Raw genomic sequence first — 16,837 nt, forward strand, 5'->3', positions numbered from 1 at the left:
CAAAACTCTAAGATCATTTGGCAAAACACTCTTACAGTTTAGCACAACACTATAGCTCACCTGCAAAAGCTCATATCTCTTCCAAAACTGTTCACTCAGGCTTCAATCTAAATCCCTTTCTCATTTAAACAGTCAGTGTCTCCAAAATGGCAAAGATCCTTCTCAATAGCTTTGGCTCATTTCTCGACACAGATCGGACATTCTCATCATTCTTGGTGCTTTTGTCAAAATAAACCTGGATGGTTGATCACAACAACATGGTCCACCTGCAAAAGCTCATATCTCCCCTAAAACAGTTCACTCATGTGTCAAAACTACATTTCTTTCTAATCTGAATAGTCAGTGCCCCCAAAATGCATCATCCCTTTGGCATTGTGTGAGTACTGCCATACAAAATGTTTAGATGTTTTGTCACTATGGCAGAGGACCAACAATATACCACAGAAAAGAGTAGCCTCCAAGGTTTGACATCACAGATTGCACTCACACTACCAAGGAAATGATAACCATTTTTTATTCACACGCAAAGAAAGTTTCATACATATGTAAAAAGAAAATGTACATTACAGTAGTAAATTGTATGAACACAAAATCAAAAAACAAGGACTTATTCAGTGTTCGCTGTACTCATTCTCCCACTGCACAGTGACTGGAATACTTCTCTAAACTGTATAAATTATGTAATTCCATAGTTTACAGTAATTTGTTCAATATATTTCTTGTCATATTTAGTATCAAAACATTCCACTAGTCCTCTCCACCTGCTAGTATAGACCTACCACTGTAGGCAGATGCACACAAAATCTCTACAGTAAGTTATACATTTTTTGCCTCACGCACAGTGCCCTGTCCTATACAACATATAATTCCATCATAGATTACATAGAGTACATACCTGTTTTCCCTGCGAAAGGTTTGGATAATGGAGGAGACTGTAGAACGAGGCACATTAGGCTGCACTCGACGACCTGCCTCTGCCATTGTGAGGCCATGGTTTATGACATGGTCTATAATTGTGGCCCGAATTTCATTTGGGACAGCACAGCACCTATTCCTCTCAGTCCTCCTCTTCTTCTTCTTCTTCCTCCTCTTCCTTAAGGAAGAACTTCCCCTTGTCCGTTTGCTTTGCCTTGTCTATCCATGTTCAGAGATCGGACTGTCTCTGGTCAAGCTCTATATATCTGTGTTTGGCAGCACACAATCATGGAAGACACCTGTGTGTGACACCTAGTTTCACCTGACTGTCAATGACTGTCATCAATTTATCAAATATTCAAAGAAATTCATATTTGGTATTCATGGTATTATGTTCTTGACCAATTTTGACAATTGAACAGACGGTTGTGCATGCGAGTACTTATACAATGAAATCATGCTGACATGTTTTGGAGGGAATGATCATTAGACTGAGAATCAACTAATCAGTTTAGATCTACAAGATCTATTCATTTGGAAAATGTGCTAAATGTGGGCTAACTGTATAACTGTAGGCTACTTGTACTTAATTATTTGCAAAGATGCACTGAGACTATTGAGACATGTACTAAGGCATTTGCCATTTGATAAAATGAATGAGAAATGCCATTCTGTTGTGAACATTTGCCAAGAGGTTTGGAGGTTTGTCCATGTTATTTTGAGAATGTAATTTCTGTTTCAAGAAATGAGCCAAACCAATGGAGAAAAACTGTAAAACCCTCTCTGTTATACGTCTTTAGTGGTAATTTATAGCCTAAATGACAGTAGTATGAAAATGATTAATAGCATAACATTTGGATAAACAAAAAAAATATATATATAAAGAGGAGGACAAGAAGATAAGCAGAAGCGATCAGAAGTCCATAGTAACTCACCAAACCTTTATCACATGTTCTCTAGTTTTTCATTAATACTGCATGTTGATGGGCCTTGTCTCCTTTCCAAACTAAATCTGCTCATCCTTCAGACTCATGTGTAGTTGCATGAACCCCCTGGTGGTGGCAGTGAAGGATATGAAACAATCATGGCTCAGTAAGTATTTATCAGAGGCAGAGGATCCATGGGAGAAGTAATTAGATAGTGCCTCATCAGGCCATCTGGGCAGTATAAACCAACATGACTAAGTAAATACCCTGCAGCACATGTGGTGACTGACAGACGCAGCACCTAAAAAGGCTATTTCCGCTCTTTTCTGTTTTTGTTTTCTTTTGTTTGTTTGTGTTCTTTATGTGTCTCTCAGTCCTTTCAGTAAAGCCAGCCTTGGTTTTTACTTTGCTGTCACCCACAGCCACTCGGTCCAGGACTAAAAAGTTACAACAACATGCAAGCTACAAGCTAGCTATAACTTTGTATTCCAATATCAATAAAACTGGGTGATAAACTACTAAAATACACGTGTTGCAGTGTGGACATCAAGTAAGAAAATCTAACTCACTGTGAACAGATTTCAGGTAAGAGGATCTTTATCAAAAAACCTGACTGTTTGAGTCCATAAAGTTTATTTTGTTTAGTTTTTTTAAGGCACCCAAAGTCTGTAGGATCATTAAAGAAGGCTTTAAAATCAACTTCACATGCAGAACAATTTGATCTATTTTCTTTTAGAAAGAAAGAAAGTAATTTTAAATAATAATAATTATTATTATTATTTAAAGTATTTGAGGCTTAACATGAAAATACCAAAAGCAGTATATACACAATTTTAATTCCAGAGAAGTTGGAACAGATATTTAAACTGTTTCATGAGAAATATTAGCTCAATTTCAATTTGAAAGCAGCAACAAGTTTTAAAAACGATGGGATGGGGGCAACAAAAAGGCTGGAAAAATAATTAGTATTACAAATACAATGCTGCAATTGGCAGCATGTCAGTAACATGATTGGGTATAAAAAGAGCATCTCACATATAAAGATGGGCAGAGGTTCACTGGTCTGTATAACAATGTGTTTACAAATGACACATGATACAAATCTGATTGTGTGTCATTTAAAATGGAATTTGGCAAAGTGGTCAGACAAATCAGAGATTTTAATTCTTTTTGGTCCTCCAGACTAAAGAGGAGAGGGGCCATCCAGCTTATACTCAGTTCAAACGCCTCCATCTCTGATGGTGTAGATGTGATTAGTGTTTGTGAAATTGGCAGCTTGCGCATCTGGAAATGCACCGTCAATGCTGAAAGGCGTATACGGGTTTTAGAGCAACCACGCAGACCACATCTTCTTCATTGAAGGCCTTGCATATTTCAGCAAGACGAACTGCATACTACATCTATTACAACAGCATAGCTTTGTGGTAGAAGAGTCCAGTTATTTACACAAATGAACAAATGAACTTTTGTTGAGCCTTTCACTTCCAAATAACTTTTTTTTTTTTTTCTTAAAATGGTGCATTTTCTTATGTAAACATTCATATTTTCTGTGTTCTACTGTGAATAAAATATGGGCTTATAAGATTTGGAAATCAATGTATTCTGTTTTACTTACATTTTACTGCACTGTCCCATTTGGGGGGGGGGGGGGGGGGGGATTTGGGTTGGATGCAGTTAACCACTGCAAAACTTTAGAAACTTCAGACTTTAGAAGGTCCATGCCAGGAAAAAAAGTGTTAAGCTTGATAAGTCGACCACCTATTTAAGATCTTTTGAAGTGACATTTTCCCATAACTATATAAAGCTTTAAGCTCATATTCTTCTCAATTTTTTGCTCACAGTGTATCAATTTTTCCAGCATAACTTTTTATTTTTAACGTTTTTCTTTCAATTTTTATCACTTTTTTCATTTTTCTTTTCTTTTTTTTTGGCAGAGACAGGCTTCCATAAACCACAACCACAAAACCAAGAAGTTTTGATCGTTTTTAAGATTCATTAAAAACAGCTGAAGTGTAAATGTTTGTACTCCAAGAGTGGAGAACCAAGATTGACCTTAAAGACTGACGATGATGAGACACAACATGAGTCATGACCTTTTTTAAATTTATTGTTATATATATGTATGTATGAATATACTGGTACCATATTCACCATATGTCCCTTGTATTAGGTGTTCACATCATATGCAGTCAGTGTTTTTAAAGCATTACGTTGACGTCGCTTCTTTTTTATTTATTTATTCTTACTGTGGCTGTGCATTTTGTAATTACACATAGTGCCTTTTTAATCTTTTAAAAAATATTTTAGTTTCTCTCCGTGATGAAGCTTTAATCTCCGCCACATGTCCCAACGCTTAAAAAAAATCAGATCAATTACCAAGTCACATCCAGTCACGTCACATTTTTTCCCGGCCCTTCACGCATAAAAACCCAAATTCAATTTAAAGCGAGCATCTGTCTGTTACCACGGTCGAAGAGTATAGTGTGCGTATGGCGGACGTGTTAATGCATGTGTGCACGCAAGTGTGTAAGAGTGCGAAAGACAGGAAGAGAGAGAGGAAGACTGTGTGTGTGTTTGTGTGTCTGCGAGTGTGTAATTAAAACAAGTGAACCACCCCCCACCTTTTTTTCTTTTTTTTTACACACAGATTATCCCTCCATCCCAGCTGGTCAGAGTTGGATTTGACCACCCGACAACGAGAGAGAGGAAATCTCTTTGGAGCTAAATCCAAATTGGCACCCTTGATTTTTTTTTTTTTTTTTTAGCAAACTGAAAATGTTGGCGTGTTTAAACAATGAATTTGACACTAATATCTAAAACATATTTAGTAGAAAAACACACTGACGTCTCGAGGTATGAAAACTGTAAAACTGGTTTTGTAGTTAGTTTTTGTGGCTCTTCAAAGTATTGCTAAATTCTTCGCATGTGTTATAAATCTCCCATCACTGTGTGATCACATCACATCACTGACACGTGAGTCTGTGTCAGAATGAAAAAAATAAAATAAACTAAAAAAATAACAATGAATGGAAATGATCAGGCTGGTTGTTGAGGGGTTTTTGTGGTCATGTTGCTTTTGTGCTGCCATTATGAACAAATTTAAGCTGCAAAGGGCAATACGAGCACACTCACAAGGACAGCACAGTGATGCAAAGGTTTCTGCACATCTGTTTGGCTTTTTTTTTTTTTTTTAAACACATGGACTGTGAGAGAGATTGAGAGAGAGAGAGATTTAATATCGCCCTGACTTGTAATGAGGTCAAATCAGTTAACTGGTTCCTCATGTGAAAATGAAGATGCTGGGATGCTGCTCGGTTCTGAGCGCAGCTTTAACCGTCCACTGTGTGGTCAGTAAAAATCCACAGGTCTGTAAAAGAGCTTTATTATCATTCAGTAAAACAATCGATAAAATGTTTAACCTAAGTGCATTACAGACAACCAGGTCCTCAAGGAAAGTCTTTTATATAAAAATGAAGATATTATATTTTTATAGTTTTAACATATCGTATAATGGCCACTATGAGAGTCACTGAAACGGTCTTTAAATATAAATATATCACAAAAAATATGTAAAAATTAGCTTTACACTCATTATACAGCCTAGAAGCTGTTTACGCGCTCAATTACAAAATGAGCTTTCAGTGCATGCATGCTCTTCAAACCCACATCAGTCAGATCAAATTAAACGGTCTAAAGAGATTCAGAGTGTGCGGACAATAATCAATATCAGGCACATGATTCAGGGATCATCAGTACACACAGCCCTTCTTAGTAACTGACACACAAGTTAAATGTGCAATGCAGTATACATGACAAAATAGCTGTAAAAGGTTTCATTGTAGTATATTTTTTTTATAATGAATATGAAATACTGCTTGTTTTCTGTCATCTGAAAATGCATATATCACCTTCATTTAATCAAAAATGATATTTTGTTGACAAAAAGTAGTAAAATGAATGTCATTTTATGGGTTTGGCTTGGCTATGTTTTTCCTGCATTTGAGATGAGCAATTGCTAAAGTTGTAAGCTTTGGTTAAAACTGTAGTATGGTAGTATGCATTAACATATTAAAACCTGAATTAGCACATTAAAAGTGCCACAGTCAATTAAAACTAGAAACATTAGCCTGCAGGCGAGACTGACTGACATCAAAACATTTGGACATTTCTATCAAATTTGTATTTGTAGAAAATAACTTATTCAACAAATATATATTTTAACTTCATGAAACTTTTAGCCAAATCTGTTTTTGATTGTATCGTCAGTTTGTTACTTAGACGCATTCTTTAATACCTTTCTTTAATAATTTTTAAAACATTTCTCAGTTTGAGAAACCAATTTCTTTTTTTGTCTGCCGTTCTCTCGGGGGTTTTGCTTGTCCATTTATTATGCAATCAGAGAGAAGCTTTTCACTGCAGGTAACAGTTCTTGGCCTTGAGGAAGGATGTGTTGCTTCAGACACAAATTTTACTTCACGAGGACTCCTGGTTTTAGCAATAAAAATGTATTAGTGTAAACTACTGTTGTAAATTCCTTGAAGTCATGATGTTGTTTCATTGGCATCTGTCAATGGATAGTTTTATTAATCTGCAAGTAAACACTCTGTTCTCTAATGGCTCAGTCACACTAAAGTAGGATGGCAACCTCCTTGTGACTAGGAAAAATCAGTGATTGCATTTCATTTTTTTTGGTTGTAAGGAGTTTTGGTGGCCAGTTGCTTGCCCAGAGGGTAAGAGATTGTGACTGCACAGTTTGCCTGGTGGGCAGCAACCTGTCTCCAAACAATTGTGGTTCAATTCAGACGGACTGCAGTCACTTTCAGACAGATTGTTGAAGGTTTGCAAATAAATGATTTATAAAGGCAGACAGACTGCAGCAATGTCGGCATCAGTCACACCTGACTGAGCGCAACTCATCTGTGAGCAATCTCTTTGCTATGGGGACTTGACTCAAATGTTTGCCAACTGGTTGCAGCAAGTGCAGTGTTTAGTTCCCTTATAAAGTGGTGGATAAACAAATCCATTCAACGGAAGACCTTATTCTAAATCTGATTAATCTGCTTCTAACAACTTGGTGCCAGATATCACAAATGACCTTTACAAGTCTTGTGGTTTCCTTACTTCAATGACTCAGAGTTGTATTTGCTGCACAGTGAGGACCAATACGATACAAGGGAGCTGGTTTTAATGTTGTGGCTTTGTCTTGATAGGTCTAGGTCGATATTAAAAAAGAGTGCATGATTATGTCTGATGCCATATTGTGATATTTTTAAGATGACGTTTAACTTCAGAGCTGTCCATGGTACTCTTTTGAACGTTGTGGCATAACTGACATCTTCCATTAAGAAAATAGAGGCCGAGTTACCTAAAAACATTGCATATTCCCTCCATATCTGTTAAAATATAAAAGCTTTTTTTTCTCTTAGACCGTGAGTTATTTCAATGTATATTCTCTGCTGTAAACAAAACAGACAAAAGCAATACAATCACCCTCCGTTCAACTGACTCTCAAAGAAAAGTTTCCTCATAGTTTTCCCCAGGCTCCCTGAGTTCAGAGTCTCTGGATACTGATCGGGTCACCTCAAAGAGGCTCAGAGAGGCTGCCCTGGTCACACTATCGTAAGATGGTGGGGAGGATGTTACAGTGTCGTCTGCTGTCTCTGCAGCCTCCACAGGCCCATAATGCTGGATCATGGTGGCTATTAGACCCTCTGTTTCTGGAGCATTCTCCACATCCACGACTGTCTCGTAGTTTATCTGTCTGTAGAGGTAGGATGCCTGCTTCATCTGCCGGCGCACAAGATGCCTCCTGTAACACCTCTGGATGACGATCGCAGACACCTCCTCGAGTTTGCGCCGCAGTGTGGAGGTGATGGGCTCGTGGGAAACTTTGGACGGGTTGGTCATCATGAACTTCTCCTCCATTTGCTGTTTCAGGGCATCCATTTCCCCCGACTCTCCCAGGACGCGCTTTGTGAAGGCAAACAAAATATCCAGGCAGTGGATTCTGTCCCCACTGACCATAGGGAGGTCCATGGAGATCAGGTGGATTTTGTTGGGTTTTGGGATACGCAACGGTTCCGACAGAGTGTCAGCAAAGTTCGACAGCATGGAGAACTCAATGAACTGCGTGGCCTCTGAGTCAAACTTCTCCCAAACCTCGTAAAACATTTCAAAGTCATCCTCGCTCAGGGGCTCTGTGCTCTCCTCTGTGGCAACACTGAAGTTCTCCAGAATGATAGCTATGTACATATTTACCACAATGAGGAAAGAAATGATAATGTAACTGACAAAGAAAGCTATGCCCACCGAGGGGTTGCCGCAGTTTCCTCGGGTGTTGGTGCCTGTGTTGATGAAGTTGAGGTCACACTCATCTGGGGGGCTGGACATTATAGGGCTGAGCAGGTTGTCCCAGCCTGCCGAGGTGCTGATCTGGAAAAGGCAGATCATACTATTCCCAAAGGTCTCGAAGTTAAACATATCATCGATTCCATCTTGTTTCTTCACATAGGCAAAGTTTGCCATGCCAAAGATTGCATAGATGAACATGACAAGGAAAAGTAGGAGACCAATGTTGAACAGTGCTGGCATGGACATCATTAAGGCAAACAGTAAAGTCCTTATTCCTTTGGCTGCACGTATAAGTCGGAGTACACGTCCTATCCTTGCCAGTCTGATGACTCGAAACAGGGTCGGCGATACAAAGTATTTCTCAATAATGTCAGCAAGAACAATCCCTGAAATGAGAGCAGACAGGAAGTGATTTGTCTCATTGCACAATGACACACTCAAATTAACCTGCAGCACTGTAATTCACATATACTGTTCAAAAAACCCTTTTTAATCAGAGTATAACATCAAGTGAATTAAACTTGTGGGATATTGATGTGGTCAGTTAAGCATCAGAGGGTGTTGTTAATCAGGTTCAGAGCGGTCTTTAAGTAATGGCATATGAACCCTGCTTCTGGGTCCAAACTACTCTGCCTTTATTAAGGCTGTTGTGTTTTTAACATGTTTTAATGTTTTGTATCTTCTTCTATTTAATCTCAACAAGCCCCTAAAAAAGGCAGTGATCACTGTCGGCCTCTCTCAGTTTTTATTACCACTGTTCATTTTAAAGCTCTTTTTTTCTTTTTAAAACCTTACGATGTGCCTACAGCTCAGCCCATGCAGCATTATATTAATGACTAACCTCTACTGTGGATCGATTATATCAGTTGTACTCCTGATCTGAAAACTGCTGTTCACAAACGCTGTCCATCTAATCTGACTGAGCTGGAGCTGTTTTGCAAAGAAGAATGGGCAAGAATTTCAGTCTGTAGATGTGCAAAGCTGGTAGAGACATACCCTAAAAAACTGGCAGCTGTAATTGCAGCAAAAGGTGGTTCTACAAAGTATTGACTCAGGGGGCTGAATAATTACGCACACCCCACTTTTCAGTTATTTATTTGTAAAAAATGTTTGGAATCATGTATGATTTTCGTTCCACTTCTCACGTGTACACCACTTTGTATTGGTCTTTCACGTGGAATTCCAATAAAATTGATTCATGTTTGTGGCTGTAATGCGACAAAATGTGGAAAAGTTCAAGGGGGCCAAATACTTTTGCAAGCCACTGTATTATGCTAACCATAGCTCTGTGGCTAGCCACCACTAGCTGGTACATCATTATATACCAGCTAGTCCAACTTCAGTAACCCTACAAACGTCACTTCTGTTTAGTTTTCTGTCTTCATTTATTTTGGAAGTGATAGCAGAGCTGTACATTTTAATTTTTTCAGAAATCCCTCAGTCACAACATGCTATATCATGTTTAGGTAGAAACTAGCAAGCTAACTTCCTGCTAACTTCTAACTCATTTCATAAATTCTGTTTTCATGGATGCCTGAATGTTAAACTCAATTGTTACTCCTGGTAGAGCAGCCACACAGATCATTTTATTAAAGATGAAATAATTTAGACAGTGTTTAACTCTCAGCGATGTTAAAGTGACTGTGGGACCTGAAGCAAAGTTTGGACCCGGAAATGGCTAATGAGGTCAGACTTAAAGACTGGGTTGCTTAGATGTTAATGAAATAACAACAGGACAACAATGAGACAACCCCCAAAACAGGTATGTTTTTACAGGTGGACACTCACGATTTTCCCTCCTTATCTTTTCTGACTGCTTTTTTCACTAGCTTGGCATTTACAAAAATTGTAAACGAAAAGATTTTTTTCACTTCTTACCGACAATAGAGAGAATTATCACCACGAAATCAAAAATGTTCCATGCAACGGTGAAGAAATAACAACGGAGGGCAAAGATCTTGATCAGGCATTCGGTGGTGAAGATCACAATAAAAGCCAGGTTGATCTTGTTGAGGATGGACTCCATTCGCTCTGACTGCTCATCGGTTTCCACCATCATGGTCACCATGTTGACAATGATGAGCATCATGATCATAATGTCGAAGGCTTGCTTGGACACCAGATCAAAGAAGAAGGCTTGGATAATGTTCTAGGATCGGGAAAGAACGAGCAAAAATACAATTTAATTTATATAATCCTTAACAAGGTTTGCAAGCTTAATGATACCACTTCAAAAAAATACAAAATATTTTATATATATATATATATATATATATATATATATATATATATATATATATATAAGTGTACAGGTAAAAATCTGTATCTTAAAAATGTGCTACATTTGCAATTTACATAGCTTTACCGTGGGTCTGGGTATTGGCTTTTGAGGTTTTTTACTTCCTAACTTCTTCATAGCATTGTAGTACTTCTTCTGTTCTTCAGTCATGAAGATATCTTGTCCTCCTAAGTGGAAAACAAAAATATCTCACGTTACTTTCTTTCCTAAAACAATGACAGGAGTTGTTTTCTTTTAAATGTTCAATCTGGGGGAATTAAGACCAAAAATCCTGCCACCTTATTATTACTATAGAAAATTTTCCTTTGTACTTTTATTGGATGCATCATGCATTTGTTTCTGCAGCTTCAAATAATAAGAACTGCACGCAAATATCAAGTGATCCCAGCCTGAAATCAGCGTTTTTAATACTCATCTTTCTTTTCTGCTGATTGAAATTGTCAATGATGACACCGATGAAGAGATTGAGGGTGAAGAAGGAGCCAAATATGATGAAGACTACAAAGTAGAGGTACATGTAGAGGTTGATTTCTTTTATCGGTTGTTCCTCCACCTAAAAACAAATGGGTTCATAGTCAGTTAGTTAGTTAAAATTTTCATGGTATAGGTGTGGAAGAAAATAATATACTTACTCCTCTCGAATCAACAGCTGCATACATTATTTCCATCCATCCTTTAAATGTAGCCTGTAAATAAGAGAATATAGTACGATGTCATAGTCCAGGCGCTGCATTGTAATGTTATAGTAACAGCTGATTTCATTTTTAGAAAGAAAACAACAGTGAAATGTCTTTTATGATCTGCTGTAAATATCGCAACGTGAGAGAGACTGATGTAAGTGTCTGGACAGAACAGGAGAGGAACAACACAACAATATGAGTAGTGAACAAGTTCTCGAGGTGTTTATTAGCAAAAACAGGCTGGCATCATGTTTGACAGGTTCAAAATAAAATCAACTTACCACTTGCAAAAGAGAAAGGTAGCCAAGCCCCACATTGTCAAAGTTGACCTTGACTTTGGTCCAGTAGAACTGGGTGTCATTCATGGTGAGGCAGTCTGACTTGTTGTTGACCAAAGAGACACTGTGGATGAACCCCGTTCTGTTCACGCACTTTCCAAATTTGCCGGCGAACAGATTGACTCCCATGATACTGAAGATGAGCCAGAAGATGAGACACACGAGCAGCACATTCATAATGGAGGGAATAGCTCCTATGAGGGCGTTCACCACGACCTGATGAGCAAACAAGAAATCAGGTCAGTCCCAGAGAAATAAAGTATATTCTATTGTTGTAAACAGCTTATCTTTGTGATCTCTGTAGTGCACACTAGTCTGGTAATCTTGTTTTCTACAGATGCTATGATGTGATAGTTGAAGTTTAGTTTCCCAATTCTAACTTGAAGCCAACCGGACAATTTTTCACAGTGATTTACGTTATGACAATCCCTTGTATGATAATACATGTGCTGTGTGTTGATAATCAATTTCACTCTAAATCACATGTATGATTTTTGAAAGTACAGGAAAAGTCAGTGGGAAACATAACAGTGTCATACAAATTCAGGGTATATGGACAGACACACACGTTTATACACATGGCCACTTTATGAGCTACACCTTGCTAGTATTAGTGTAAGACCCCCTTTGTTTTCAGAGCCCAAATCAAAATCACTCAAATTATCTTCCCCCACATTCTGGTGCTTGCTTTGAACCTAAGCTGGTCCTTTTACCATGTCTCCATACCTAAATGAATTGGGTTGCTTCCATGTGATTAGGTGTTAGTAAGCAGGTAAAAAGATGTACCTAATAAAGTGGCAGTTAAATAAACGGGGTGGCTGTAGCTCAGGCGGTAGAGCAGGTCATCTACTGGTCGGAAGGCTAGTGGTTCGATTCCTGGCTTCCCCTTGTCTGCATGCCAAACATCCTTGGGCAAGATACTAACCCCAAATTGCCCTCCAATGCATCCATCGGAGTGTGAGTGTGTGTGTGTGTGTGAATGTTACTTAGAAAAATGTGAATGGGTGAATGCACCAGTTGAGTGCTCAGAAGAGTAGAAAAGCGCTATATAAGAATCAGTCCATTTACCGTTTAAACATTAAATCACAATCACTAAAACAAAAGTATAACAGCTACTGTTATAAAAGTATAACAGTACTGTAAAGTTTACGTTTAGTATGGCTCGGTACAGCATGTGCCCTATAAAACACATATACTGCTGGAAAATCTAGTTGTCAGAACTTTACAGTAATTTACCAGGGACATTTTTTACAATAAGACTGGAAACTATACATGTTTGCACAAAGTTTAGGGCTAATCTACCAAGAAGCTAAAGAACTGCTGTCTTTCGCTGGATAAGTAAAGACTTTACATGTAACAAATCCCTGAAATACTACAAGTCATCCACGGTGACATCAGTTCCAAAGTTTTATCCACTCAGCAGCTGTTGAGACATTTATACCTTGTAGAAAACTACTAACCAATTGTGGTAGTCCCAATGCTAAAGTTGCTTTATAACTAAGGGTTTATCCATAAGTGAAAGTATATTAGTGCCGACAGTGACAGCAAAGGACAGAAAACATATTTCTCACCCTCATGCCCTCAAATCTGGACAGAGCTCTGAGAGGTCTCAAAGCACGGAGGGTCCTCAGGGACTTGATGGCAGTAAAGTCAGAATATCCCAGTGAATTCGCTACCAGGCTTATCAAGGACACCTATGTGGAGTACAGAAAGGTGTATGAACTCTGAGAATCATAAAACAGACATCTAGAGAGGAAACCTTTGAGAGGAAACAGCAAAAAGTACTGAAGAAAAAAACAATATCAACTGGTCTTATCAGCACATTTGCCAAGAAAGTGAGTATATTTTTAGCAACTCTTATAAAGAATCAAAAAAAACGGAGGAGAGTCGTAAGAGACACATCAGAAACATTTAAAGAGCCATAGTCACATTTTTTGTGTGTATTTTGGGACATTCCACAGTTAGGAACACAAATATTGTATTTTTGAGGTTTAGATTTGGTTTTTGAATCATTGTTTCAGCAAATTTAGACTTCCACTCTATTCTACATCCAAAAGAGACAAAACAAAATGGTATTCCGCTGTTGAATGACCCTTGGATGACAGCTATGGATGAAAATGGCATGAAAGATATGTGAGAAAGTCATGTCATGAAGGATGATGAAAAAACACAGACAAGTATGCACATATGGTAAAAACAGTATCCATGCATGCATACTCAGCTATATATGCATATAAATATGTATATATATCAAATAGAGTGAGTTTTATAAAGAAGTTTAATCTTTCTTTGCCAAATTTGTTTCCCATTTTGTTCCAAATTGATCCAATAAGTTCATTCAAAACAATTTAGGGCTAATAAGTCCCAATGATCTGTATTTCTTTATAAAAGTCCTTTTACAGATGCGTTTGGCCAATATATCTAAAGAAGATACTCAAAATCAATTTCAGGACTACAGAAGTCTTTGGCTCCACCACAATACAGACAAAAAAAAATACAAAAATAAAGCAAAAGTAGGAAAGAAAAGTTTGCTAGCACTTCCTTTAAACATAAAAAACAGAGAACGCTCGGTACCTGAGTTACATCAAACAGGTCACACATGAATTCAGCTGGTGCAGTTCGAAAACAAGACTTTACGTTCCACAGTAAACCAGATCTTCTGTAGATAAGCTTCAGATCACATGAAACTGCGTTTGTTTTTGATATAAAAGCCAAGGTCCTGTACCCAAGCGGTTCAAACGATGATTGCTGAGAGCTTTTTTAAAATTATTCTTATTTTAAATCTCATTTTATATGAAAAGCATTTGTTTGGAAACAAGACGGTGGCTTTTGATATCGCAACAAAAAGCGCTTACGAGTGAAGAAACACAGAAGCATTTGTGATGCGGATGCAAGTTTCCAGTCCCAGACTCCATACTCACCTGGGACCTGCTAACTACAACTTACCCTAACAATAGAGCGGTCTGTGGCAATCTGTGTAACAGCAGGTGAAATCAGAGGAAGTCAAGGGCTGCATGCCTCGGGCACTTTGAGTGACTAAACACTTACAGAACCGCATCCAGTTCCTCACAAATGTGTGGCAAAATCCAACTGGGGAACGGCCAAATCCTGACATGAGAGCAGCTGCAAAAATCTACAACGTATCTACTGTTTCAGTGTGAATTAGCGCTTAGTTCTGCAGCGAACAGGTTCAGGTATTGAAAATGTTGTCTAGAGCTAATTCACGTGCTCTCCTGTGAAAAATCTGGCATCATTATAGCTATAAATCCCACAAGTACGGCATACATTCAGCTACATCCTTTCACGTCATATGATTTGAAAACCAAAGCAGCAAAGCGTTAACTTACATCCACAATCAGAAAGTCGAGCCAGCACCAGTAGTTTGTAAAATACTTCTTGAAGCCGTATGCAATCCACTTGAGGAACATCTCCAGGACGAAGATGTAGGAGAAGACTTTGTCAGCGTACTCCAGCATCACCTTTATGACTTTTCTCTTTTCAATGTAAATGTCTTCAAATGCCTGCAGTACAAGAGAACGCAGCATTACTGTTATTATTGCTCAGCATAAGAAAACCATCTGTGAGAAGTTTTTGTCTTTAAAACTACACAAAAGGCGCAATTTGGACATCAGCCAGCTCAACGTCTCATCAAATCTACTGCTGACACTGTTGGTCAATCCAGATGTTAATAATTAATATTGGTATTGGATCAATATTAATCTTTCTAATTAGATCTAGGACCCTTACCAGAGCCCCACTGCTGAGCAGGATCATGAAGATGATGAATGTCTCAAACCAGCTGTGCTCCACAATCTGGTAGCAGGTCTTCCTCAGCCTCCACCAGGCCTGTCCTAGTCCACGGCTGGTGTTGATGTTACAGCACTGGCAGTGTCTCATACAGACTGATGTCAAAAAACAAACCGGCATTTATCACAGCATGAAGGAAAAAAAGAAACATTTTAAATGAATGCACGTTAGCAGATTTAGTGAGGTTGCTACTTTCGCTCACATTCAGGAAAACATTCATCAGGCTCCATACTGTCTTCATCCAGCACTGACAAGTTATCCTCTTCCTCTCCGGGCTTCCTTAGATCCACTGTGCTGCCCTCTGACAGGCTGATCTTCTCCTACAAAATAAAGTCTGAGTGTTTACAATCACGTGCCCTCGTATGGAAACAGCCCTCAGCTCTTTGACATCTGCATGTGTAAATACAGAATATGAATCTATATTAAACTAGCAAACAGCGATCTGTTCTGGTTGTGTTCCCCAGCCTGTTGTGATACTGCTGATGGTGTTGTCATACAGTCATGTCACACATTACATGAGTTTTTTTTTTAAAGAAAAAGAAGTTGCAGCACATTTTCCTGCTCCACATGAGCCTGCGTGCATTCATCCCATCAGAGCCGGCGCACCTTGATGGACTTTCAATCTCCTGTGAGGCTTACTGCAATTTTGATGAGATTTTCATGTGTTGTAACAACAACATATTTCATATGATTTACAGGACAGAGGTGCAGCTTCAATCTCGTAAAATGGTACAAAATTTAATCCAGCGTTAAAGGGCATGCACGGGATCTGGAAACCAAATTACCAGAATTGCTCATCTTAGAGTTTAAAGACAGTGAGAAACATAATGGACTGATGGCACATCAGAAAGTAGTAATTGATCCCATTTAAGCAAAGGCGATGTATTTACACTCTAGAGAAGACTCAAATACTTAACTATAGGATTTCTTTTTAACAATATTCTTACACATAATATGTTTATCACTTTTGTGTGTGTTTAAAGCTCTGCACATGCAGAGCAGCTGCAGATGCCCAGTTAAGCTGATGGACGATGGGGGGCCCCCCCCGCCCCCGTTTTTCATGATGCCTAGTTCTAGTGTGGTGTGCAGCAGCGCATGGGAGGGAAAGAGGAAGAGAGAGCACCAGACTGCAGGCTGCCCAGCTCAGCTGTGTCAGTTTAATCTGCTCTACAGCGCCTGGCTCCACATCTGGCCTGCTCCTGTTTTTCTGCCAGACAGGACAGGAACGACACATCCTCCGCCTCAACAAACGCCCGATCTGCAGGACAGTCTGACTCTAAAGCTTTCGATTGAACACAGTCAAATCCAAATCTATACAAAAACTGAAGAGTGCTATTGCACTCTCACTGTCGCTTTCATGCAAATTAAAGCAACTATACACACGGTGTTAGTTACTGTTGCTGAGTGCACGGTAAACTCATTTCATATGCACAGAAATGCAAACAAGAAACAAACTGTATCTCAGTCATTGCAGCTTCGTCCAGTGTTTGTGTGTAAGTTAGCTGTCTAATGCTGGGCAAA

General features: G+C 38.7%; 1 protein-coding gene across 4 annotated transcripts in view; it reads right to left on the minus strand.

The window, feature by feature from the left end:
- Positions 1-4,252: 4,252 nt before the first annotated feature.
- Positions 4,253-16,837, minus strand: part of LOC146498280 (sodium channel protein type 2 subunit alpha-like) — a 44,637-nt gene continuing 32,052 nt past the window's right edge. The window contains exons 18-28 of one of the 4 annotated variants that reach the window (XM_085139586.1): positions 15,519-15,636; positions 15,257-15,411; positions 14,857-15,030; positions 14,456-14,482; positions 13,081-13,203; positions 11,453-11,725; positions 11,124-11,177; positions 10,907-11,044; positions 10,558-10,662; positions 10,071-10,341; positions 4,253-8,578 (exon numbers count right to left, since the gene is read on the minus strand). In XM_085139586.1, coding sequence (XP_084995712.1) covers positions 7,350-8,578; positions 10,071-10,341; positions 10,558-10,662; positions 10,907-11,044; positions 11,124-11,177; positions 11,453-11,725; positions 13,081-13,203; positions 14,456-14,482; positions 14,857-15,030; positions 15,257-15,411; positions 15,519-15,636 — 2,667 coding nt within the window. In that variant the 3' untranslated portion in view covers positions 4,253-7,349. Of the gene's footprint in view, positions 8,579-10,070; positions 10,342-10,557; positions 10,663-10,902; positions 11,045-11,123; positions 11,178-11,452; positions 11,726-13,080; positions 13,204-14,455; positions 14,483-14,856; positions 15,031-15,256; positions 15,412-15,518; positions 15,637-16,837 lie in introns of all 4 variants that reach the window. The other 3 variants (XM_085139585.1, XM_085139588.1, XM_085139587.1) reach the window with 3 other exon arrangements.

Source organism: Neolamprologus multifasciatus, chromosome 18 (genome assembly GCF_963576455.1).
Source record: "Neolamprologus multifasciatus chromosome 18, fNeoMul1.2, whole genome shotgun sequence".
NCBI classification, from domain to species: Eukaryota; Metazoa; Chordata; class Actinopteri; order Cichliformes; family Cichlidae; genus Neolamprologus; species Neolamprologus multifasciatus.